Source organism: Onychomys torridus, chromosome 4 (assembly GCF_903995425.1).
Source record: "Onychomys torridus chromosome 4, mOncTor1.1, whole genome shotgun sequence".
Classification (NCBI taxonomy): Eukaryota; Metazoa; Chordata; class Mammalia; order Rodentia; family Cricetidae; genus Onychomys; species Onychomys torridus.
The window spans coordinates 114,368,048-114,394,500 of NC_050446.1; the positions used below are offsets into that span (position 1 = coordinate 114,368,048).

The following is a 26,453-nucleotide window of genomic DNA, read 5'->3' on the forward strand; positions in this document are numbered from 1 at the left end:
GTTGAATTACAAGAATATTAAATTTATTCTGAACTGATGCAAGTCCCTCGCCAATGGCATTATTAATAAACATGTTTTCCTATTCTATGGGCTGTCTTTCACTTCTTTAACAAGACCTTTGCAACAAAGGTCTTAATACTGACAGTTTACTTTCCCTTTTGTTGCATGTGCTTTAGGGATCATATTTAAAAGAAGCACTGCCTAATCCAAGGGAAATAATGACATGGGTGACATCTGTCAAATATGAACATAGCTTGACACACACAGCAGAGGATAATACAAGTAAATGTTTCCTAAGTAGCTAAAATGTTACAGGAACGGCTGGATAATCTTCCAGATGATACCCTGATGTGAGGCATGTTGATAACGACAAAGTCTCAGCTCTGAGCTCCAGCCAGAAAACAAGGAAAGACAGCAGTTTAGAGGACTGTAGCCACTCATTCAATGCAGAAGAGGTTATATATAAACCAAGGCTTAAGTTCAAGGCTCACTAATGATCAGATCTGACTTGCATGCAAGTGATATATCTTGAAGCATTTTACCTTAAAATAACTTTAAAAAATTACAGAATAGTTTGATTATCCTGCAACATTTACCAACATTTACTGGTTGTCAACATTTTGCTCCACTTACTTAGTAATTTACTAAACATATATTCACTAAAATAATACTTTTCTGAAACACCAATTTTATATATACAGGTCCCCACTTGCCTAGATACTTCAGGGCGTGTTGCCTAAAAATATAAATATGTCCCTATAAATCATACTATACATATTAATGTTAGTGATATGTTAACAACAATGTAACCATTTTTGCTAGCCATATTTCTTTTTTTTTCCTTTTTTTATTTATTATCTTTGTGTTTTAATTTTACATATCAGCCATGGGTTCCCCTGTCCTCCCCACTCCTGCCCTCACCCCCACCTTCTCCCCATCCCCTTCCCTCCATTCCCATATCCTCCTGGGCCAAGACTCCCCTGGGGATTCATTTAAACCTGGTGGATTCAGTACAGGCAGGTCCAGTCCCCTCCTTCCAGGCTGAGCAAAGTGTCCCTGTGTAAGACCAAGTTTCCAAACAGCCAGCTCATGCACTAAGGACAGGTCCGGGTCCCACTGCCTGGGTGCTTCCCAAACAGTTCAAGCTATTCAACTGTCTCACTTATCCAGAGGGCCTGCTCCAGCTGGGGGCTCCACAACCTTTGGTTCATAATTCATGTGTTTCCATTCGTTTGGCTATTTGTCCCTGTGCTTTTCCAATCACTAAACAGAGAATTCTCAACAGAGGAAGTTCAAATGGCTGAAAGACATTTAAGGAATTGCTCAACATCCCTAATTATCCGGGAAATGCAAATCAAAACGACTCTGAGATACTACCTTACACCTGTCAGAATGGCTAAGACCAAAAACACAAAAGACAGCTTATGCTGGAGAGGATGTGGAGCAAAGGGAGCTAGCCATATTTCAAATTTCAAAGCCACATTTTGAAAACTGACCTAAAATGTACTACAGTATTTTTGTCTTATATACAGAAGCCACTTTAAGGTAAGTTAAAACATTTACTGATAACATTTCTTTAGTAGTCCTCATTCTGGAACACTTCCTCAGTCCTTATCTTTTAAAGCATTTAACAGTTTTATATAGCATCATTCCCTTTTACTTTCTTCCAGTCTCCTCTTCATTTTTGATTTGTCTGTTTCCCTGTCATTAAGTTCATGCTATGTAATTCCAAATGGAAGACTACACAAGTGACACTGTCCTTCTCAGGCTGTCACATCCAGAGGCACATACACTGTCTACCTGTTCCTCAATGGTGGCCCTAATTCTGAACACACAGTTTCAGTGTTGCTTTTTTCTCCATTATGCAATTACTATTTTTTCCACAACTAATAATAAATCTCTAGAGAGATATTCAAACTATAAAATAGCCCATTCCTCCTCAAGGATAAATTTTATAACAGTATTTATACTGTTGTTACAAAAAGTAACCTCTGTATGTAAGAGAAATCTAATTCATTTAGGGTGAGAGTTATGTGCCCGAATCAATCCCATGCCAGTTTAAATATGTTTTATTGCACTACACTATGTGCGCTGAGTATTTATGAAAAACTGCTCATTAACAGTCCACTCACTATAGAAAATGGGCAATACAATTTTTAAACCTAACTAATGTCAATGGTCTAATGTTTGCTCCATAAAAATAAGGCTATTTATTTTATGTCAGAGGAGGTTATAAATTAAATGATACAAAAATGTTCTTTTCTTTGTATTTTAGAAAATATTATTTTAAAAAGAAAACAAAAACATGTACCAAGAACCCATTTTCACTCAAATTACCTATGACTCTGATGACAACCACCAATTACTCCTTACCTTTTCCTGGGCAGTGAGACTGTGAGGAGAACGTTAACACAAGACTTGAATTAATCATAGTCCTTATATAAAAAGTTCAAATGCTTTTAAATTTCCTGTTTGGCAATAAGGAAAAGGAGGGAAATTTTTGGGAAATAGAAGATTTTCTTTCTTCAAAAAACAAACAAAACAAAACAGGTTTTAAATAAAAAGAACAGTTTCTAAAGCTTCTTCCTATCAATCTTACTACTACACCTTATATTATGGAGAGAATAACTTCATGATAAACAGCGAGGTCCCTATACAACAACTCTTGACAGAGCCAGGAACCCTGGGTGAAGTCACCAGATAGGCAAAGGCTGCCACTCTTACTTGGAAACCCAGATTTGTCTTGTAGTCAAAATATGTTACTGGAATACATATGTTGCTAAGGCCCTTTTCTTTTTCCTTTTGAACCCACAGTCTCATCTATAACTTCTATCACACTTGCAACAATAAAACCCTTGCATTTGTGACAAAAGAACAATTTTGTTGGTTTTTGTGTGTGCTGTCATTGTTTCGAACAACAGAATTGAGCAATCAAAGTGCTGATGTTTTATTTTTCTGGAAAGCATTTATAGATAATAGCTCAAACAATTAAGAAAGTAAGAAGGATTAACACTCTGAAAAGAAAATGGTTAAAAACATAATTTACAAATGAGCTATATACCCGAGACCCAATAATACCACTCCACATTACCGGGGGAGCCTGTACAGACAATACTAAAATCACACCCTCACATGCCAAGCAGCACAACTGAAGGCCAAACAGCTCTAGTTCCAACTCAGGCCTTGTGTTTCTTTACCATCTGCACTCCATGTTCAGTGGCAGGGTGTCTTCCACAGACTACCAGCAGAGAAAGCAGACACTTCCACTCAAAGGGCTTGGTACACCACCCTGTCTTTCCCAACCCCTACTTCCCCCAACTGGCCTCAGTGTTGAAGCCTACCCTCATCATGATCTTTTGTTCAAACATGATCTTAGTTCAAGATCAATATTCAAAGTGGAAGAGCAAACTTAAATGGCTACAAGGAACTCCTGTGGCTTATTCAGTTTGCTTCCTGTTTGGAAAGTGCTGTCATACATGTTTTAGAAATATCTGAATAACCATTTTCCACTCCTTTACTATGCTACTCAATATAGTAGTTACTAGCCACATGTGGCTGTTAAGAAATTAAGTATAGATTAAAATTCAGTTCTTCAGTTATAGCAGTCACATTACAAATACTCAATAATTTCACCATGTAGCTCTGGCTGCCCTACTAGATGACACAGGTATCACTGAGCTACTGTGACAAAGCCTTTAATGCTGCTCCAAGCATGTCAATCAGCTTTAAAGTACACAATTACAATTCTATTTCAGAAAGATAATGAAGCAAAGCAATCTCAAAATTCTCTTATGCAATAGGTTTACTGATACAAAATATAAGTTTTATCAGATGAAGGTGAGACAATGGGAGGGGAGAGTTCAGTAATTTCACAAATATTAGTCAATCTCTTGCTGTGAAAATGTTCCTATATAGTACATTCATAGAATTCTGTGAACCTACTGATTTACTAGATAATATACTTATGGATGAGTGTTGTATAAGAAATGAGCAATCAACTATAGTCATGTGTTACCTAACTGGGAAATTTGTCAGTAGGTCATTTTATCAGAGTGAGCATCATATGTATGACATCACTAAGCAATGTAATCTTATGTGACTACTGTCATACATGTGGTTTGTTGTTGTTCAAAATGCTTATATGATATATCACTGTACTTTTGTTAACTTTCTCTATTTTTTAAAACTACTCAATGTGAATCAGATGACACATATTATAAGTTTCTTTATTTGCTATTTCCAAATATGTAAATACTTTCCTTTTAAAAAAGAGGCTGCCCAACTTCATAAATATGCAGCTGAGGTGCTTTAATGCCAAATAAAAGTTGTATACCACAGCTGTTCCTAAAACCTTCATAAACAGGAACATGAGGCAAATATAAAAATAAATCCACAAATCATGTTTCTTTTACTCGCAAGATCAAAAATTCTAAGGTCATGGAGACCCAGAAACTCAGGAACTGATGCCTGGATGACTATATGACTACTGTGACTCATGGAAATTCATGTGGCACAGAGAGACAAAGCAAGTGTGGACACACAACAGGGCCCAACAGATGATGGACAAGAGAGCATGAGTGATATTCACAAGTACATCAGCCACTCTGTTCTGAAAGATGTGGAAACACATCCCTGACTACTTTTATGTTGCCTGTCTCCTTTATATTTTTTGACCTTCCTTGAGGAGTCACACATCTTGGTCAGCTTGTCAGCTTTATTCTCATTATCTCTTACAAATCCTGAGTTTCCTCTTCACGGGTATTCACAGCAGGCAAAGGAGAACAGAATGAAAGAAGAAAGGAGGGAGATTTCCTAATTCATTTTGGCCCTCATGTGAAGCATTTTTAAAACCTACTGGTTTTTCTTTGGAACTGTGAACAGTATTTTAAATGAAGCTCAATGGCTCAAGAGGCAGAAAAGTCATCTGTTTCAACAGACTGGTTTGAAGTTTATGCACTGGCTACAAGGTTTTCAGGTTATGACCGAGTTTTCCCGCTTACCTTGGCTTTTCCATCCTGGGCTGACATATATCCCACGCACATGCTCTCTGTAGTGTGGCTCCACAGAAATTCCACTATGTGAACAAGAACACAAATAGGCACATTCACATTCACAGATGGAAAATAAATCTTCGCCTTTTTAATAGAACAGTTAAAGATAGCTTTATATTTAACACTCATTCCCTACTTTCCATTTGCTCCTTCATAAATGTCAAGATGATTTAGTACTCAAAACTGTAATACCATTTACTCTGAAATGAAAAATGTATTTCTTTCTTGTCAAAACTTATGATTATTACATGTAAAATAAATGTTCATGTTTGAACTTAGAACATTAAACACTTATACATTCATAAAACTGTATACAGTGGTTCACTAAATGCACTATTCCATAGTATAGTTTCTTTCAACATACATACATGCACATGTACACACACCTTATTCTCTACTTAAGACACAAACCTGAAACAGATGAAATAGCAATGAATCTGAACTAGCTTGTAACAGAGGAAGGAAATGCTCCAAGAATGAGAGGGACTTATCAAAAAGACCCAGGAGTTGGCTTGAAGGTCTCTTACTGGCCAAATCTGCTCTCAACAAAGTGACAATGATGAATTCTAATCACTGAGCAAATGAAGAACCAAAGAAGCCATAGTGATGGAAACAAGTGAAGAAATGAGAGGAGACAGCTCTTCTTGGCTTGCAACAGAGTCAATGAATAAAAAGAGCAGATGTCTATTGATTGCCTGTCACTCAAGCCAGATGATATGAGTTCCAAACCTGAAATTCACAGTGGAAGGAGAGAACTGATTTCCCTCCAAAGTTGTCAACTTACTTGAATGTAAGCTGTGACACCTGTATGTCCCCACATTATATACATCATCATCATCATCATCATCATCATCATCATCATCATAAATAATATTTAAAAATTACACTCCTAAACAAGACATTGTAAAATCTTTCTGAGGCTGGGGGAATAGTGTGGAAGAGGAGGCAGAAAGAATGGTAGACAGGGAGAAAGGATGCAAAGTGCCATCTTCAAGTAAGACATTATAATTATGATTAGTACCTTATTTAGTCATCATCCAAGAGGGTTCCTCCTGCAGCAGATAGAACCAGTACAGAGACCCACAAGCAGACATTACACAGAGAAAGACACCTTAGAACACACAGCTCTAAACAAGATGTCTCCATCAAATCCCTCCCCAAAGGGCTCAGGGAACCTTGTAGAAGAGTTGGAAGGAGTCAGGGAGACAGAAGGGACAGAAGACACCAGGAGAACAAGGTCCTCTAAAATAAGTGAGCATGCCTCATGTGAACTCACAGACTGAAGCAGCAATCACAGGACCTACACAGGTCTGCACTAGGTCTGTTGCATGTATACTATAGCTCTCTATTTAGTACTTTCATGGGACTCCTAAATGTGTAAACAAGTGAGTCTCTGATTCTTATGTCTTCTCTTGGGGGCTCTTTTATTTTTATGTTGCCTGGCTCCTACAACTTCAATATCATGGTCTTCATTTTATCTTAGTATACTTTATTTTGTTATGCTTTGTTGCTATTTCTTAGATAACAGTTCTTTCTAATGAAGAGACAGAGAGGGAGTGGATCTGGATGGGAGAAGATAGGGGAGAAACTGGGAGAACTAGAGGAAGGAAAAACTGTATGTAGATTATATTGTATGAGAAAAGAATTTATGTTTAATAAAGGGGAAAATAAAAAACAAACAAAAATTATGATAATAAACTCACAGCAGCTGGTTACCTGAACTGGGTCTCCATAAAAGCTGTCAAAAGCCAGGCATGGATGGGGAAGGGTCTCCAGAGGACCAGTCCATCCTCCCTCTGTTCAAGTATTGGCTACTGCTAGGTCCTAGGGGAAGGAAGTCTTTTACTGTGGTTGTTCACCCACCAGCAATCTGGACAACTTCCAATGAACTGTACCAAACTTATACCTCAGGGGCTCTGGTTAAACTCAGGTCACAGAACCAAACAAGATAAGCCCTGAATCTGGAAAAGGAACTTTAAGGCAAGATGGCAGGTGGTGGTGGTTTGAGATGGGAGGGGCAAAAGGAAAGGTATGGGGAGGGAATAATCAGAATGCATTACATACATGCATACACTGTCAAAGAACAAACTTACAAAGAGTCTGAAAATCATCTTTGCTAGAACTAGTGGGTGAAGATTTAAAGACGGGCATGCTATTGGTAGTCTCAATGTATCTCTTTATAAATTTCTTGTTAAAAATAAAGTGAAAGAAATGTAAATTCATTGTGGAATAAACCTGATGCTCTAATTTAAATAAACGAGAAAGCTAATTTCAACAAGTAAGGCACAAACTAAACTGTAAGGTGCTATCCAGCTATTTAACCCCCTCCCCACTGAAATACATCCCATAATGTGGAAGCAAATCTGAATGAGACCACCAAACTGCTTGACAGAGGAACATTCTCTACTCACTAACTCATCTGAATGCTTCAGACTGGTCCCAGTAATCCTAAGGGAAGGTGAGAGACATGGTTAAAGGACACATGACCTAAGTGCAGGACATCATCTTGGATTGTATTCTGGCCTGAGGTGAGAAGAGGGAGTTACATAGACACTACTAAGACAAATGGTGGCATGTGGAAATGAACTGTTCAGAAGAATGCCCTTGTTCTTCAGAAATACACATTGGTGGATTAGGAGTATAGGAGTTTAAATCCCCTCTGAAGCATTTGAAGAAAGTATATCTGGAGGAAAGGAAAGATGAGTGAGGATACAAAAATAATTTAGGAAGGCGAAGCAATAGGGCATCTAACAGATAAATCTGTGGGACCTACTGTACTAGTCTTAAAACTTTTCCATATGTGTGAAATCATATCTAAATAAAATGTTACAAAAAGGAATTCAAGTGGGACAGAGGTGGCAGATGCTTTTAACCCCAGCACTTGGGAGGCAGTTGCACATGAATCTCTTGAGTTTGAGGTCAACCTAGTTTACAAAGAGAATTCTAGGACAGCCAGGGTTATAGCAGAGAGAACCTGATTTGAAAAACAACAACAGAATTCAAACACACAAAAATACAAACAAAAATTTCTACTGCTGTGAAGTGTGGTGGTATTATATTCCCCGAAATATTGTGCACCCTAATAAACTTATCTGGGGTCAGAGACAGAACAGCCACAATATTAAACATAGAGGATAGGCAGTGGTAGCAAACGCCTTTAATCGTAGCATTCCAGAGGCAGAAATCCATCTGTTTAAGGATACAGTCAAGCATGGTGACCCACACCTTTCATCCCAAGAAGTGAGCCTTTAATCCCAGGGAGTGATGTCAGATAGCAGAAAGATATATAAGGTGTGAGGACCAGAAACTAGCAGCATTTGGCTAGTTAAGCATTTGGCTGGTTAAACTTTCAGGCTTTTGAGCAGCAGTTCAGCTGAGACCCATTCTGGATGAGGACTCAGAGGCATCCAGCCTGAGGAAACATGATCAGCTGAGGAACTGGCGAGGTGAGGTAGCTGTGGCTTGTTCTGTTTCTCTGATCTTCCAGTGGTCACCCCAGTAACTGGCCTCCGTTTGATTTTATTAAGAAGACCTGTTAGATTCCTGCTACAGTGAAGAAACACCATGACCATGGCAACTATTATAAAGAAAAACATTTAACTGAGGCAGGCTTACAGGTTCAGTGGTTTAGTCCATTATTATAATGGCGGAAAGCATGGTGGCACACAGGCAGACATGGTGATGCAGAAGCAGCTGAGAGTTCTACATCTGGATCTGCAGACAGCAGGAAGGAGGAGACCCTGGGTCTAGCTTGGGCTTCTGAAATCTCTTCCTCAAAATCAATATCAACAACAAAAATTTAGAAATCAGGGCACTACATAGATCACAGAAATGACACATTTAGAGACCAGGAATGCAATGAACTCACATAGTTTTCATGTGCTGGCAATATGTAAACTGTCACACATTTCTTACCATTACTGATACCTAAAACATCATAAGACAGTAAAAATACTAGAAATACTGATTAGGGTGCTACAATACATGTAGCAAGTAAGAGAATTACTAAATACTGAACTAAGGAACAATAACTGATGTTTTAGAAAAATTCTATTTGGACTTTTGACCTAGTAATTTTAGTAGTAGGTAATTAGTCTCTAGATATGTTTCTGCACACAAAAGATATTTATAATAATATTCAGTATGGTGTATGAATGGATAACTACTGTACTTTATATACATGTTACAAAACTAAAAAAGAAGCACTACATGGCTGAAATGAAACATCTACTCTGAATCTTTGAATTTTTTGAGCCACAAATAATAGCTAAAAACCAAAAGCTAACCAAGAGGCAAAAAAAAAAAAAAAAAAAAAATCCACATAATATCATTTAGTGTACACAATTTATAACTAAAGTATCACAAAATAACAGTTGCCCTTTTACTCAATGTATTAACCTTTGCACAGAGCGCTTCACAGGCTACTCACTGCATAAAGCATTCTGCTTTTGACTCACTAAGTTGCCTTTAGAACTCATCAATGTGACATTATGCAGTTTGAAAACAGCAATCTAAAAGATAAGTAATTTTGCTTAATAGAAGTAAAGGGGAAAATTATTTATTTATCAACTGTTTGTTTGTTCATTTGTTTGGTTGGTTTTTTGAGACAGAGTTTCTCTGTGTAGCTTTGTGCCTTTCCTGGATCTCGCTCTGTAGACCAGGCTGGCCTCAAACTCACAAAGATCTGCCTTGGGCTGCCTCCAGAGTGCTGGGATTAAAGGTGTGCGCCACTACTGCCTGGTGATACTATCTCTTTTGTGCAAAAATATTCCTAGGAATTCTGATTACCCTGATTGATCTGCACTAGTGACAAAGAATTAGGATAGTCTGAACAACTAAAATCTGAAAATCTGATGTTGCATTTTTTTTGGTTTGTTTTTTTAACATGTATTTTTAACTGTCTATCAGGAGAAAGCTTTATTATGATATAAATATCATCTAATGTTTTTAAATGTTCCTGGTTTCATGACTATCTAGCCAATTCTTATGAAAGTACATAAAAAAATTACATACTTACTCATAATGGGCACATATATTTATGGTAAAATTTATATATCAAGACATAGTCAGAACCAACAAAACAACAATGTAGCTGATTACTTCCCCCCAAAAAATTCCATTTTTTAATGGCAAAGTAATAAGTGTGTAAAAAAAAATGACTAGCAAACATTTGTCTCAAGGATAAAATTCAGCACACACAAAAAAGCACAGTGAAAAATGATTCAATTGTCTGTTATCTTGATTTATGGTTAAAACCCAGCAAAGACTACCCACTCCTAAACAGCAGAACAGCATTCTAGACCAAGTGAAAGGAGGCTAAGAAGTCCAGATGATATGCAGCAGTAGACAGGTATACTCCCGGGATTATCACTGTTACAGACAGTATTCTACTCCAAGAAGAAGAGTAGGAATACAACCTGGTGTTCTAAAAGTAAAATATTATGTGTGTGTGTGTGTGTGTGTATGGCAGAGGGAGATAACATCCCAACCCTACTATAACCCTCATGCACACTGCAAACACATGACTAAATAAAGATTATCTAAATAAATTTAAAATTTTAATCAATAATTGAACTGTTCATGTTAGAATGCAAAAGTGTGAGTACTCTGAAAAATCAAGATATGTCTCCTCTAAAACATAACAAATCCTATGTAATGGCTACCAAGGAGAGTGGTTTAAGTGAAATTCCAATGAATTCAAAAGAATAATGGTAACAAGTTCAAAGAAAAGAGGACAAAGATAAACTCCTTAATGAATCCAAGAGACTATAAACAGCTAAACAAAATGAAGTCAATGCATGATATTGAAAATAGAATTTGATAAAGATAGAAGAAAAACTAAATTGAAATTATGCTAGAAATGAAAATGTTGATAATTCAAATAAATAGCTCAGTGAAATCCTCACCAATGGAATAAACAATATAAACAAAATGACAGAAATTTTAAACATATTTCATAAATAACCTGAACAGCAATAGTCTCAATTTTACAATCAAAAGACATGAACTAGCACATTGTATTAAAACAACAACAGGATCCATCTATTTGCTGCCTCTAAGAAACACAACTCACTATCAGAGACAGATACTATCTTATAATGAAAGAATAGAAAAAGGTATTCCAAGTAAATAAAACTAGAAAACAAACATGTATTTATACATTTTGGAACAAAATAGACCTCAAACAAAAGCTAACTGTAGAAGAAAAAAGAAAGTCACTTCATTATTAAGGGAACAATCCATTCAAAAAAACATTGGAATTTGAAACATGTTAGACCTTACTTTTTATTTGTTTATTTATTTATTTGTTTGTTTGTTTATTTGTTTTTGTTTTTTGAGACAGGGTTTCTCTGTGTAGTTTTGGTGCCTGTCCTGGATCTTGCTCTGTAGACCAGGCTGCCTCAAACTCACAGAGATCTGTCTGGCTCTGCCTCCCAAGTAATAGACCTAATTCCTTAAAACAAACACTACTAAATATAAAGTCACAAATTAACCTCAACACAGTAATAGGGAATAACTTAAATATCACACAGTGACCAATAAATAGGTCATCCTGATTGAAAAAAAAAAAAGGGTAGGGGACATTAATAGTTAAATGACACGATATGTCAGTTGGACTTACATCTATTAAACATTCTGCCAAAACATTGTACCTCAATAGTTAACCAAGCACTTTCTAATTGGACTTATGACCTGCTCAGCAAGAGACCATGCCCAGTATTAGAAACATAGCTACCTACTCAGTCCTAGTGAAATCATGATTATTAAAAGAGAATCTATAACCATTAATTTACTAAACCACATAATCCTTAACAATAGTATATAAACTCTTGTCCTTCTACCCATAGATAAGTATAGTCTTCACTCCTTATCAAGGATACTTGCAACAGATGGAGATCACTACAGAAAACCACAACCAATAAATATGCAAAGTTGTGGAGCCTACTCCCAGTGGATACATCTAAAAACACTCCCACACCAAAGGATCTGTGAATATTACAGAACAGGGAGTGGAAATATTGTAAGAGCCAGAGGACCAAGGACTTTCCTGTGAGACTGTATCTCCCAGCAACACCAGAAACTACATCCATAAAAGTCTCACCACATGGTTGTCCAAATGTGAGCTGAACATGGATACCAAAAAAATGCCAAACCTCGTGGAGAAAAGTCATAAGGCCTCAACTCTACAGGAAGAATAACAGGCAACTGAGTAAGGCTGTGAGTGGGAGCGATGCCCCCGGCTCCAGGTATGAGCATACCAATTGATTATCCAGTGTCAACCAGTGAGACTTAAAAATATATATACAAGTAACATTGTATGGACTTAACAGATTATATTTGAGAATATATATGAATGTAAAAATACATACATGCATGTACTAACAATTGATGAAAAGAGAAGAAAATGGGGAGAGGTATATGGGAGGGTCTACAGGAATGAAAGGGAAGGGAGAAATGTAATTAAAATATAATCTCAAAAATAAACAAACAACAAAAAATACTCTGCCTACTGAATTTTCTCTAAAACAGATAACACGATAGGAAACAAAGCAAGTTTCACCAAAAATAGGAAAATAAAATAATTTCCTATATTCTATCAGAGCACAAGAGGATAGAGCAAGAAAAACTGCAGAAAATGCAAAAACTCGTGGAGATTTAACAATATACTATTGTTCAATACTAAACAGATACTAAAGAAATTTAAAAAAAAAAAAACTCCTATACTAGAATCCAAATGAAGATACAAAATACCAAGTCCTATGGAATGCAAGGAAAGCACTCTTAAGGGAGCTCGTGTCTAGTGTTCACGTTAAAAGAAATCATAGATTCTTAAATAGAGAACTTTGTGATACTTCCTATGGCTTTGGAAAAACAAGAAGAAGCCAATTCCAAAAGCAGCAGACATAAAAAGCAATTGAAATGAGGGTAGAAATTAATGAAACAACAACAGCAAAAAAACCTGCAAAGAACCAATGAACTGAAGAATTGGTTCTTTCAAACGAATAAGAAGATTGACAAGCCCTTAACCAAATTAAGAAAGAAAAAAAAAAAAAGATCCAAATTAATAAAGCTGGAGGTGAAAAGGGAAATATTACAATAATTACCAATGAAATTCAGAAAATTATAAAATTCCTTTAAAACTTATATACTGCTAAATTGGAAAAGGTAAAATGGATAAATTTCTAGATACATATAACCAGCCAAAATGAGAACAATGTGAGATAAAGAATTTAAACAGAACTATAACAAACAAGGACACTGATGTACTAAAAATATTTTTTCAAAACTAATAAAGATCAAAGTAGATACATTCATTGATAAATTCTACTAGACCTTCAAAGAAGAATTAACACTAACCTTTATTAAGCTGTTCCATAAAACAGAAAAAGGAATGCCTCTAAGATTACAAATTTAGTACTACCTGGTATCAAAATGAGTCAAAAGAACAGACACACATACATGTATGCACACATGCACACACAAATATAGACCAATTTTCGTGTTGACCATAAACAAAAATTCTCAATAAAATAATTGTAAACTGAATTCAAGAACTTTATTATGGGTGTAATCAACCACTTTCTGATTAAATGTAAGACCCAATTCAAAAAAAAAACAAACAAACCCTCAAACCTGGCATCCTTAATTGGGCCAAAAATGAATACGTGGGTAGATCATAGGCCCTAGGGGAGAAAGCACTACTTACTTTTATTAAATGGACTTAATATTAAACTATATCCTAAGTACTTAACACCTATATATTTGTACATCTCTAAACTCTCATTAGAAAAGCTTTTTGCAGTAGCTGGCCATTAATACAGACCCACAACTGATCAATGTGCAGAGAATAAGAGACTGGGAGGTGCCGAGCACAGACCGGCCATCTATATCCCATCCCTTCCTCCCAAGGCTTAGGGACTATCATGGAAAAGTGAGCAGAAAGAATGTTAGAGCCAGGCGTAGCAAAGGACTGCAGCAAGGTGGTATTTTACAGATGTGATGGCTATTCTTGCTTCTCAATTTGACTACATCTGGAATTAACTAAAACCTAAATGTCTGGGCACATCTATGAGAGATTTTTTTTTAGGGATGTTTTTTTCTTATTCCAGATCTTTGAGGTGGAAGATCCACCTTTTAGTCTAGGCCACACCTTCTGCTGGCTATCTATATAAAGAACATGAAAGAAGGAAGGATGCTCTCTTTGCATGCTTGCTCTCACTCTGGCTAGCAAGTCCATCCTCTCATAGCCATTACAGTCTATTTCTTTGGGATTCTGGCACATATATACTAAATACCAGATGAAACATAGACTAAACAACTACAGGATGCTTGGGCCTTCTGTTGGCAGACAGCCATTTTGAACTAGCTGGACCACAGCCTGTAAGCCACTCTAATACATCATAGATAGATAGATAGATAGATAGATAGATAGATAGATAGATAGATAGATAGATTTATAGATTCATTTTATAAATTCTGTTCTCCTAAAGAACCTGGACTAATATACCAGATACAATAGATTGCAGCCCAAATGCACTCATCGCAACTGTGACTGTACAAGTCAAGTCAGACAAACTCCCAACATGGATACAGTGGGAGAGTCACAGTGTTCCACCTCTAGCTGATGTGATGGTTGCTGTGAGAGGGATAATCAGTTTTGTTTAGGGATAATCCCCTAAAAGGCTACCCATGCTACAATAGGTGGCCCTACACCCATGCACACATTGGCAGCATTGAGTGGACTCTGTGGGTTTTCAAAAAAAGAGCACATGAAATTAGGAAGGAATAGTGATGGAGGGTGGGATGGAATCAAGAGGGACAGATTAAGGAGTGAATTTAATAAAAACATACTATATGCATGCACATTCTCAAATAATAGAAAAAAGCACATCTAGAAAAGATCATTCATCATGATCATATTGACTTTATTCAAGAAATGGAGATGACACAATATACATAAATTAATAAATGTAACACGTCATGATTATATATTAACATAAGTAGAATCAAGGACAGAAATCACATGATCATCTTAATAAATTTAAAAAAGGGTTTGATGAAATCCAACATTTTTCCATCATAAAAATGTAGAGACTAGGAGTGAAGGGAAAATATCTCAATATAATAGAGGCTATGACAAAACTAAAGCCAACACCATGATAAACTAAGAAAAAGTAAAAATATTTTTACTAAGAACAAGACAAGACTTTCTACTCTCTGCACTCATACTCAATATAGTACTTAAATTGTTAGCCAATGTAATAAGACAAGCAAATAAAATGTATACAAATATGAAAGGAAGAAGTCTAAGCATCCTTATTTACAGACGACATGGTTCTATAAATAAAAGACTCTAAAGATTCCATCAGATTCTTAGAATTGAAAACATTTTCAGCAAAGTACTAGAGCAGAAAATTAACACAGTAAGTGAGTAGTTTTCATATATACCAGTGACAAGCATACTGGAAAATAAATTCCATTCATAATACCGTTCAAAAAGTAAATACTTTGTGTTTAATTTGAATGTTCATAGAGGTTAGGAAACTAGTAAGATACCATAGTGGAAGAGGGTATAATTCAAGGGAGGAGATACAGAATATAGAGATAAAAAGAAGGGAAATAAAATAATGAACAGGTAGGATAAATGACATGAGGGATGGGAGAACAGGATGGGAATGAACAGAAAAGGAAATATGGGGAGAGTTCACTAACACTAGAGGCATTTTTAAAAAACCATATGGAAGCCTGTAGGAAGCACAGTTTAGAGTCAGAAACCAGGATTGCTAAGCACACAGATCTATTTTCTTCCATGGATGGAAATGTATGACACCTGATCACCTGGAATGCTGGGATGAAAGTGGTCAAACAACATAATGATCCTTTGCTATTCTATTAGGAGCCAGACTCTGCCTGAATTTCCCCCAACTCCTAAGAATTGTTTAGTCCCTAATCCTGGGCTTTGTTTCTCAATAAATAAAATTCATCCTTATGAAAAAGGCCCCATGTACTTTGCATTCCCATCAATAAAATCCATCCCTGTGCTTATTACATGCTTCTTACAAACCCTTCCTTTCTAGGCCCTAGCCCTGATCTTTGTTTATCAGTCAATAGAACTCATTCTTATTGTAAAGGCCACAATAAGACCTTTGTTAAGGAGTTCCTATGTAGTCATGCCTGGAGCTTTGTTATGAAGATTGTCACATGCAGACTCCTCCCTTATACTATGTTTACATGTATAAGAAGAATAAACCACAGCATCAGACTCTCTAGAAGTCTTGATCTAGTCTGACTGACCAAGTCCAGTTGCACCGAATTTTCATTCTCACCTCTTCATGGTTCTTTCCCTCCTGGTGGTGATACCTGCAAGGACCCCACAACAGAGGCCTACTACAGCAGAAGCGTCTTAAGATATATACATACACATATGTAAAAAGAGTTTAAATGGAGTTACCTTATAATAGGGAGACAATACCCCAACTGCTACCAAGTAAAATAAAACTCTCAGCACAAGGGATTGTTTACCACTTTGAGTTGTTGACCAATAGAGTCATATAAACTCTCAAACATTACAGGTTATTGCCAATAATCTGTTTACCTGCCAGCAACTCACAGTAAGACCTTACTGCTGGACACACCATATCAACTGGACTCACAGAACATAAGGGTACTGCTGGTACTCACCTGGAAGCTTCACCCCTACTGTCTAGTTTTTGAAGTGCTGGAAGGTGCTATGAACACTACTAGAAGAAAAAAGTAATCATTCTCACCTTACTGTGAACCCTATTAGCTACAATAATGACTAGCCTGACAAGTTACACATACTAGTACAACAGTGGTACTATTAATATGGAAATAATCAACAACTTTCTGGTTGGATCTAAGGCCCACTCCATAAGATAGAACATGTATTTGGCAATGTTTGTGCAGCAAAGAATCTACAACTAAATAGGTCATATGCCCTATGAGAGAACTCAATACCAAATAGACACAGTATTAAAACAACTCCTGCAAATATATTGTTATACTCATAGATCAGCTCATCTCTCAACCTTCACCAGAGAAGCTTCTTACAAGAGATGACAATAAATGCAGACTCTCAGCCAGCCAACATGAAAAGAAAAACAGACTGAGACAGTGGAGTACTCAGCACTAAATGGAAAGTACCCATTCCCTCTCTACAAGCCTCAGGGATCTTCAAGGAAGCATGGTTACAAAGAAAGTAAAGAGTGAGAAGTGGTGAATAACATCAAGAGAACAATGTTTTTTTTTTCAGACACAACAGGGCAGCTGCACACATGAACTCACTTGTGACATGATGAACAAGACATGCCAAGTTCACACCAGACAAAACTTTTAATCTGCAGTCTTTATGTGTGGAGACAGATATGGACATGAACTCTCACCAGTAGATAGCTGCTGAGAGAGATAGTCTGTGTTATTTAATGCTGTGGTCCCTGGTAGGTGAAACACACTCCAGGGCATGCCACACTCACAGGAGTAGTTGCATAACCCGAACTGGACTTGATGCAGTTAAACAAAACAAAAAGAAGAAGAAAACTTGAAGTTGGGTGGGTAACAAGGTGAAGGTGGTGAGAGTGGATCTGATAGGAAGGGAAATATAATTAAAATTCAATGTATAAAATTCTGAAAAAAATTAATTATTATTTTAAAAGATAATCAATAAAATTAGCTATCAGGAAAATGCAAATTAAAACTACTTTGGGATTCCATCTTACTCCAGTCAGAATGGCCATACATGACAACAAATGATGGTCATATGTGAAGAAAGAGGAATTCTCACTCACTGCTGGTGGAGTATAAATTGGTGTAGCAGCTATGGAAATCAGGGTAGATACTTCTAAAAAGAACTAAAATAAGAACTTCCATGTGATTCCACTAAACCCACACACACATAATGAAAACAGAACCTAAGGCAGAGCAGGCAATCTCTTTATCACACTACTATGCCCCTCCCTATATAACCCAGATACACCACTCCTAGGCATATATCCACAGATATATTTGCAAATCCATGTTTCTTACTGCTCTATTCATAATAGCAGAAAATTTACACTGCCTAGATGTCTATCAATTGATAAATGAGAAATAAAAATTTTCATGAGAAAAATGAATGAGAAAAGAGAAAATCAGTGCTACAGATATATAATAGAATTTTATTCAGCTATAAAATAAAATAAAACTTATGGGGAAATGGATGGAAGTGGAAAGTCCATTAAGCAAGGTGATTCAAGCTCAGAAAGACATACTCTATTTAATTTGTGGTGTGTAGAGCCTCTAGAAGCAGCCCATGAGAAAGGAGAAAGGATTCTCCAAGGTGTGGAGCAGAGTAGTAAAATGCATTGACACAGAAGGGGGAAGATGGATATGTAACAAATGAAGTGGGAAAAGGATCAGAGAGATGGAGGAAGAGGTAAGGGTTAAGAGAAGGACTAATCAAAACTAGCAACGTATGAAAAAGGGAGCAAAAGCAGTATAAATATTGCTCACACACACCTGCAGGAAGAAACAATGTTTTAGTAATTAAATCCTAGCATTACTGTTTTCTAGATGCCTATGACCTGCTTCCTGATTTTAAGGTTTTAATTATTCTATATTCAAAAATCATTAAAATTATTTTAACTATACAGCATGTATAAGAGATGCTACTTCCTTGTATCAGACTTTTTCACACGTAATTATTACATGTAGGGGCTATGAATTCAGGTAATATACAGGACTAACGAATTGCCTGGAATGACAAGCCTGAGCCTGTGAAAGTGCTGGCTATGGTGACCTTTGTTGTGGTCAGACTCAAGCTTATTGCCATTTAGAGACGCTCTCGACCTTTCAATAATGACTCTTTTCCCTTGGTAGCAGCCTATGACTATTTATAGCTTCAATACTGATTCAAAAAGCCTTATGTTTACTAGACCAAAGCTCAAGGAGTTGCAAGGCTCCTAGAAATACCCACACCATGGAAAAATTCCTATCAGAAAACATTAAGAACACAGTAAAGTTCCCACATAGATTTAATATGTGAAAAATGGACATAGGGCTTTGGTAGTCATCTTCTCTGAGAGATGACTTCTCAGCACATCATGTCATAGTGTGATATGGAAAGGGTCCCAATATGACAATGCTTCTGTGCCAGAGTTAGGTAGGGTTGAAATAGCTATGTGTGGGCTTCTCAAAAATAAGGTAAGGACTGGAGAGATGGCTCAGCAGTTAAAAGCACCTATTGTTCTTGAAAAGGACCTAGTTCTATTCCTAGACCTGACATCAGGCAGCTCACAGCTCACAATTCCAGAGTATCAAACAACCCTCTGACCTCATACATACATATATCAATACATAATAAAGTTTTTAATGCTGGGTTAAAGAACAGGGACAGGAGGAAGGGACTGTTTATTTAATGCTTTGAACGAGTAGATCCAGTCTTGGGTAATGCTTCAGTCTTGTTGACTTCTGCTATATGAACCATTCTGAAGGCCCAACACAAAGCTTGGCCTTCCTGCGTCATTTAAGTCACCACTTTCCCTACTTACTATTAGAGCTATAAGCTACTCATTGAATGAGACTTCTCCCAGGACACCTCTTTCTCTTTCTCCACCATCCACAATTAAATTACATTTTATAAAACAAAGTGTCCTTACCAGGCTGTGAGTAAGTTATCTCATTCCAAATGAATTCTCCTTCTAAACAGGAAAAAAAAGCACTAGGCCACCCCACTAAAATACATATACAGATACACAGACACACACAAGATGCACATAAGTATACACACAGAGAAACACACACACACACACACACACACACACACACACACACACACACACACACACACATACACAGACAACAGACAGACAGATACATACACATACATTCTTCCCATTGTTGTTAACAATTCCCCTGCTGCTCTGGCTCTCATAACCATTTAAAACCTCTCCACTTGGCTTCCCATCCCCAAGTCCCTTGGAGGAACACAGAGCTCTAAAATCAGAACAGTCTTGGCTGGGAAGTTGCCAAGTCAGCTGCTGCTCCTTAGCCTTCTTTGGGTGGGATAGCATACTAGAGGATGCTTTGCACACCATATAAGTAACTACTTACTAAATGAAGAAAAGCTCATTTTTCAATGGGAAGGATGGGGAACTATATATACAATAGCTTCCTCTTATCTGCTCCTGGCTGTTAAGTACTTCTTAACCAAGTAGGTGGCTCATGCTTGTAAATAATAATAATAATAATAATAATAATAATAATAATAATAATAATATAATGATATACAAAAATGTTTCACTGTCCTGCCACAATCTGTATAATCATACAAGGAGAGTTTCATTATGCCCATGAGGTAGCTGAGTTGGCAGGCTTCCCTGTCAAACTTTCACTAGTAAACTGTCATGGGAACAATGGAGGCTGAGTTCCATAGAATGCCACTTACATTAAGTTGGGGAGATAAGCATTCACCAGTGCTCATGCTGCTTTGTTTAAGACTAAAAAGTAAGAGAGATGTGTCAAACAAAAATCCAGGCCCTAAAGGCATCTGAACTCTCTTCCTTTTGACCCTCTTATTGCATTAGACACTACTGGAAGTAGTAGTTGCTGACTGAGATCCAGACGGTCTCTATTCAACAGAAAACCATTCAGTAAAGCTAAGTTAATTGGACATGATTTTGTTCATTCAACAATTCCTTTTTCTTTTAGGATTTATCACATGCTCCAGCGACACCTACTACCCCTTGAACAGACCAAAGTTGACTAGAAAAGTTTGCCAAAATTGCTTCCTGAGTTTTAGAAGAGCTACAAGAAGTATATAACCACCAGAATTAGATTCAGAAATCTTCATATTTTTAGATGGAAAACTAAACCAAACAATTAAAAAAAAAAAAAAACTTCTGGGTAGATAATAGCTAGAACTACATTTCTCAAAAAAGAGAAGAAAACTATAGCCAAAAAACCACTATTCTTGGCTCTTAAAGAATGTGTTAGTGACATTTAAAGAAAGAAATGTTCTGTTATAAACAGAGTAGATCAAAAAAATATTTCCAAAAATACAAATCACAGAGCACTACCCAACAATTTGCTAATGCTACTCTTGGTTGCTAAAACATTTAAATATTATATCTGTTTAATTGCTAAACAGCTCAGCTACTTTACCAGTCTGTGTGTTTCCTCTTGACCTTAAATAAGAATTAAAATGTCAACCCATCTTTCATGAGAGCAGTGGAGATAGAACACCTCCAAAGCACTGCTAAGGCGCAAAAAAAAAAAAAAAAAAGCTTCCCACCATGTGAAATCATGGAGGTCCACATGGAAAAGAAAGTTTAATTCTGATTTACAGTCAATTTGGCAACATTAGACAAATATCTGCTGTCCTAGAAGTGAATTTGCTTTCTCTTTGCCAGTTAGCTTCATGACCATGTGTACCTCCCAGAAGTGCCTTGCCATAGGTGCTCACAGAGGCCAGCACCACGTAATGAAAAGAAGCGATGTCGTTGGTGCCCCACAAAGAAGCTCCTTTGAACACACGTTTTTTATAGGCTTGCCAAATTTTTAATGCCAGTAAAACCAAGAGTCTGGAGGAATTTTAAGTTATAGTAAAATTACTTTTTATCTTTTGAATGTTCCAGGAAACATCAAGTAAATGTAATATATTCTTTTTTTTTTTTTTTTAAACTACAGCATGTTTTGGTAAAAGGAGAAAAAACAACACAAAGTATGCAATAAAGAAGTCTGTGTTCTGAAAGTGGAGGGGCAGAGGGAGGCATCACACTGAAGCTCTAATTGGCAACTACAGAACGGTTTGATTTGATAGAGTAAAGTTGAAAATGATAAGGAACTCATTATCCTTTCAGTTAGCTATGAAAATCACCAGAGAAATTCTCATAAAAGTCCGAATCAAGTACTACCAAACAGCATACCTTTCGGATACACAGAAATATGAAAAGAGTTTAAGGAAAACCCAAAGGTAACCATGAAATAAGTCTCAGGGAAAGAAGGCTGTAAGATCAGAGAGGCCCACATGGGGGTTTCAAAGATATGGGTAATGGGCAATTTCTTGGGCTGCGCATCAGGCCCACAGGTGTTCATTTTATTATTACCCTTTATAACTCACAAATTTATTATATCCTTCTTTAAAACATATATGAAACATGGCACAGTAAAAGATGAAAAACACAAGGGGTGAGTAAAGAGGTAGCTAGAGAAATGGAAGCGTATCATACTCAAAACTTAATTATCAGCAACATAAACACATTTCCAGATAGAAAGAACCAGAGTTATTATCTAAGTAAAGTGGGATTAACTTAAGGCAAATTAACAATCACCATGTGTGCTCATGAGATGATCAGGCTCTAAGTGAATGTGAGTCTGAAGTCCTGTCTAATATGAAGGACTACAAAAGAGCTTTGAACCAAAGGCGACTGACAAATATACACATCTATTCTAGATTGCTTATTATTTTCCTCAAATATATGGAGCCTATTTCACACTGGCCTGCTACATCTACTAACGACCTAAGGGAGAAAATCTTTAATGTCATAGGCTCCAATCAAGACATGGGGTATAGAATACAAAGAAGGAAATGTTCCCCATAGCAGGATTGGTTGTTTATGGAAATTATTTGCATATATTCTAATTACCTCCCTATCAAGCTTAAATTAGCAACACATTCACTGTTCCCACTGGAGGGCCTGATGTGCCTTTGTTTGTGCATTTTAAAATATTATTTTATTTTAACATGTAAGGGTATTTTGCCTACAAGTATGTATGTTTACCATGTGCATGTCTGGTGCCCAGGAAGGCAAGAAGAGTACCATGTGGTTGCTGGCTATCAAACCCAAGATCTCTAGAAAAGCAGCCAATACTTTTAACTGCTGAGCCATCTTGCCAGCCTCAATTTGCACATATCTTAACCATACTATATCCATCAGCCTCAAGAAAGCACTTCTACAAGGCCTGGAAAATGTGCAATTATACTTTAGCAGGTAAAAATATACTGGCCTTTTCCCTCCCTCTAAAAGCTTATAGAAAATTAATTCTTTTCAGCTGGCTCATCCAGGGACAAAAATTTGCTTTGTGTTAAATGTGCAGTTTGTAGGCTGGGCTTTGTCAGCATCTCTTGATCTGGGGAGTGGGATATGGCAGGCAGGTGTTGCAAACATGTTTGTGGCCACACTGTCCCTATACAAGGCTGGATACGGAAGCTGTCTTCTGGGAACCATTTAAACTGTCTCTAAATCTTATTCCTGGGCACTCATTAACCAAATTTTCAACCTATGGTATTTGCTTTTTAGAACATATGGGGATATTTTATGTGACATTTCATTTTGCTTCAAGAGTAGTCAGCTCAAAAACATTCATTCTAGGGCTAGAGAAATGGCTCTGTGGGTAAAGTGCTTACTGAGTTTCGATCCCCAGAATCCACATAAAAGCCAGATGCAGTCAACTCCCTAATGGGTGGTGGGAAGAAGACACAGCAGAAATCATGAGATGCTCATGGGGCAGCTAGCCTGGAGTATGAAGCAATATGAAGAATGACACAAGCCTTGTCAAATGAGGAGGAAAGCAAGGATACCTGATGCTGTTTTCACATATACACATCTATAATCATATCCATGTTCACATGTGGGGAAAGGGGAAGAGAGAATTCTGCTAAGATAATACAAAATCTATATCTGGCACTGAAATTCATGTATCGAAGAATTACTAGAAGCCCATTATGGAGATGGGCAAAAATGTCAGTGACGCAGCACCTGCCCACACTTGCTTCCAATGTGTGGGATGCTTCTCAGAAGGAAGAATGTGCTAATCCATACATAGGTGTATCAAATCCCTAGCCCCCTCTCTGGTTCTCAATGACCTGTGATTTATCCAGTTATTTATCAAATAAATGGAGAGAAAAAAATTTTCAACCTAGGAAGACAGGAAAGCACTTTAGTATCTGACTGGGTGTTTCCTATTCAGTTTACAAAGATGTAAACTGCATGGTACTAGCAGAGCACAAGGAAGGAGCAAATACATTGGAGGAAACTCTTCAAGAAAATTCACGTTTGAGAAAGACCTTAAATATGGGTTACTAGAACAGTACATTCCCAAGAAAAATGCAATAGTGAGGGCAAGTTATGGGGGGTGGGGGGGATGTTCCCCCTGCAAATGCTATTCAAAAGACAAGGACTTGAGACATTGGCAATGAGTATAGGTAATAAGAATAAGTTGAAAATGATATTTGAGCATTCGCTCTAAACTGTTAAGAGTGAGTGGGAACTTGCCAGTGGCCATGTCAGAGGAACAGCAGATGGCAGAAGACTTTAGGGTGTCAGTCCACCAGGAGGAAAATCCCTGATGAGTCAATCTTGGATAGGCAAGGCCCTGAGACCACAGATCCCGGAATGTCTTTTGCTTCTGCTGTGCCTTCACATGTTTGTTACTGCCATCTTTCTCTGGTATCTGGTATAGTGTGAATGGGTGTGGAAATCCCCACTGCCTGTAATGTAGAGTGTTTATCTCATGGAAACATCGCATTCTATTGGTCAATTTTACATGTGGACTATTATGACGATGATTTCTTCCTAAGCTATACTGTCTAATTGATAATAATAATAATGTTAATTTAAATAGCGTTTTGATGATTAAAATTAAAGCGAGAAAGTGTCACATAGCTAGAACACATTAAGTTACTACTGAGGAGCCACAGAGACTGTGGCTTATCTTAATAATTAAGAATAATAATTGAGTTCCAGTAGCCCAGTTAGTTTAAATCCTTCTAATCTTAATGTTGAGAGATGTGTTCACAGGTTTTGGAGTGCGTAATAACTGAAACAAAGCTTAGAAAATAACTTAAAGTTAGAGTAGGATGTTTTGGTCAAATAGTTTTGAGGTGAAAACCCCAAGAAGGACAATCTCAAGTTTTAGAAAGCACACAGTTGAATGAGGAACTTGTTAAGCTCAGGGAACTGGAACACAGCAGCCCAATTATCATTATCTGACATACCTTTCTTGCTAGAATTGGTTGATGACCAAAGGTGTTGATTAATTCCTTACACCCATTTCTACCCTCAATCTCCTGATATAAGAAAGTACTGATGAGTGGGTATGCAACCTAAAGATTTAAATTAGAGCTGACTGATTCTTTCTCTATATAAAAGTCTAGATTTGTGATTCTTTTAAGATTTCTTATAAGATTACTTTTTGAACGATTGGTCCTTTCTTTGTAACTTCAAACTGTAGCCTGCCAGTAAAAGAATACCTTGCTTACTTAAACACTCAGTTCATCTACAACAAGTTGCTCAGGTGTGAATGTAAATGGGTTCTTGGGATAATTTGTTTTTCACCTGCAATACCCAATATGTTTAATCATGTAAGGGAGATGGAAAGCCTGCTGGTTTTCACTTGTACTCATTGTAATCATTCCCTTGAAAAACAGAATGTAACCACATTGGAATTTTTATGTTGCCTGAAGAATTTTCCTGGGGTATATAAGCTATAAGGGAAAGAATAAAGACAGAGTTAAGATGAGTTAGAAGGAAAACATCAAGAATAAAAGAATTAGGGGAAAAACATTAAGAGAGAAAAAGGAAAACATCAAGAGAGACAGAAGGGACATTTCTAGATTGAGTACTTTTTCCTAACCCTGTCAGTCCCCCAGGAAATGATAGCAACTCTTCTCGTTAGGTTAGGTAACTGGCATCCATCTTGCATATCTGAAGGTAACCCAGAGGTAGGAGAGAGGGAGGGAGGGAAGGAGGGAGGGAGGGAGGGAAGGAGGGAGGGAGAGAGAGATCCCTCAATAAAAGGGTAAAAGTAGTGATCATAACATATACAAAATCTGAGAAGGCTGACTTCATAGAAACGGAGAGTGGCTCAAATGCTTCCTAAGGCTGGGGAGAGGAGCAGAGTTTGGGCTTAGGAATCTGTACAGCAGACAGATGGCAGGAATAAAAATAAGTTCTATTGCCCACCAGAGTAAATATAGCTACCCATAATCTATTGCATATTTCAAAATAGCTGCAAGAGAGTATTTTAGATATTTTGTAAACAAAGAAATAATAAGCTTAAGTGAGGGATATACTAATTGGCCATATTTGATCAGTATATACTGCACAGATAAAATGAAACATCACATTGTACACTATTCATGTGTATAATTACATGTCAAGCAAAAGTAAAAGCCAGACATGGTGGAATGCACCCGTAACTCCAGCAATGGAGAGGCTGAGGTATAAGAATAGAGAATTTGAAGCTAACCTGAGCAACAAAAAAGATACAAGAGTAGAGAACACAGAAATAATGCTAAGAGATACCTATTCTGATCTTATTTCAGCACATTTTAGAAAGATACTCATCCTTCAGTTTAAACGAGCAATAAATTAGTCACAAAAACTTTTATCAGTCTTATTTTGG

The 26,453-nt window shown here is 37.0% G+C and overlaps 1 protein-coding gene across 3 annotated transcripts in view; it reads right to left on the reverse strand.

Annotated features, from left to right (window-relative positions):
* Window positions 1–26,453, reverse strand: part of Tasp1 (taspase 1) — a 270,718-nt gene that overhangs the window by 28,041 nt on the left and 216,224 nt on the right. For all 3 annotated transcript variants that reach the window (XM_036185439.1, XM_036185442.1, XM_036185440.1), the window contains one exon: window positions 5,001–5,074. In XM_036185439.1, coding sequence (XP_036041332.1) covers window positions 5,001–5,074 — 74 coding nt within the window. The remainder of the gene's footprint in view (window positions 1–5,000; window positions 5,075–26,453) is intronic.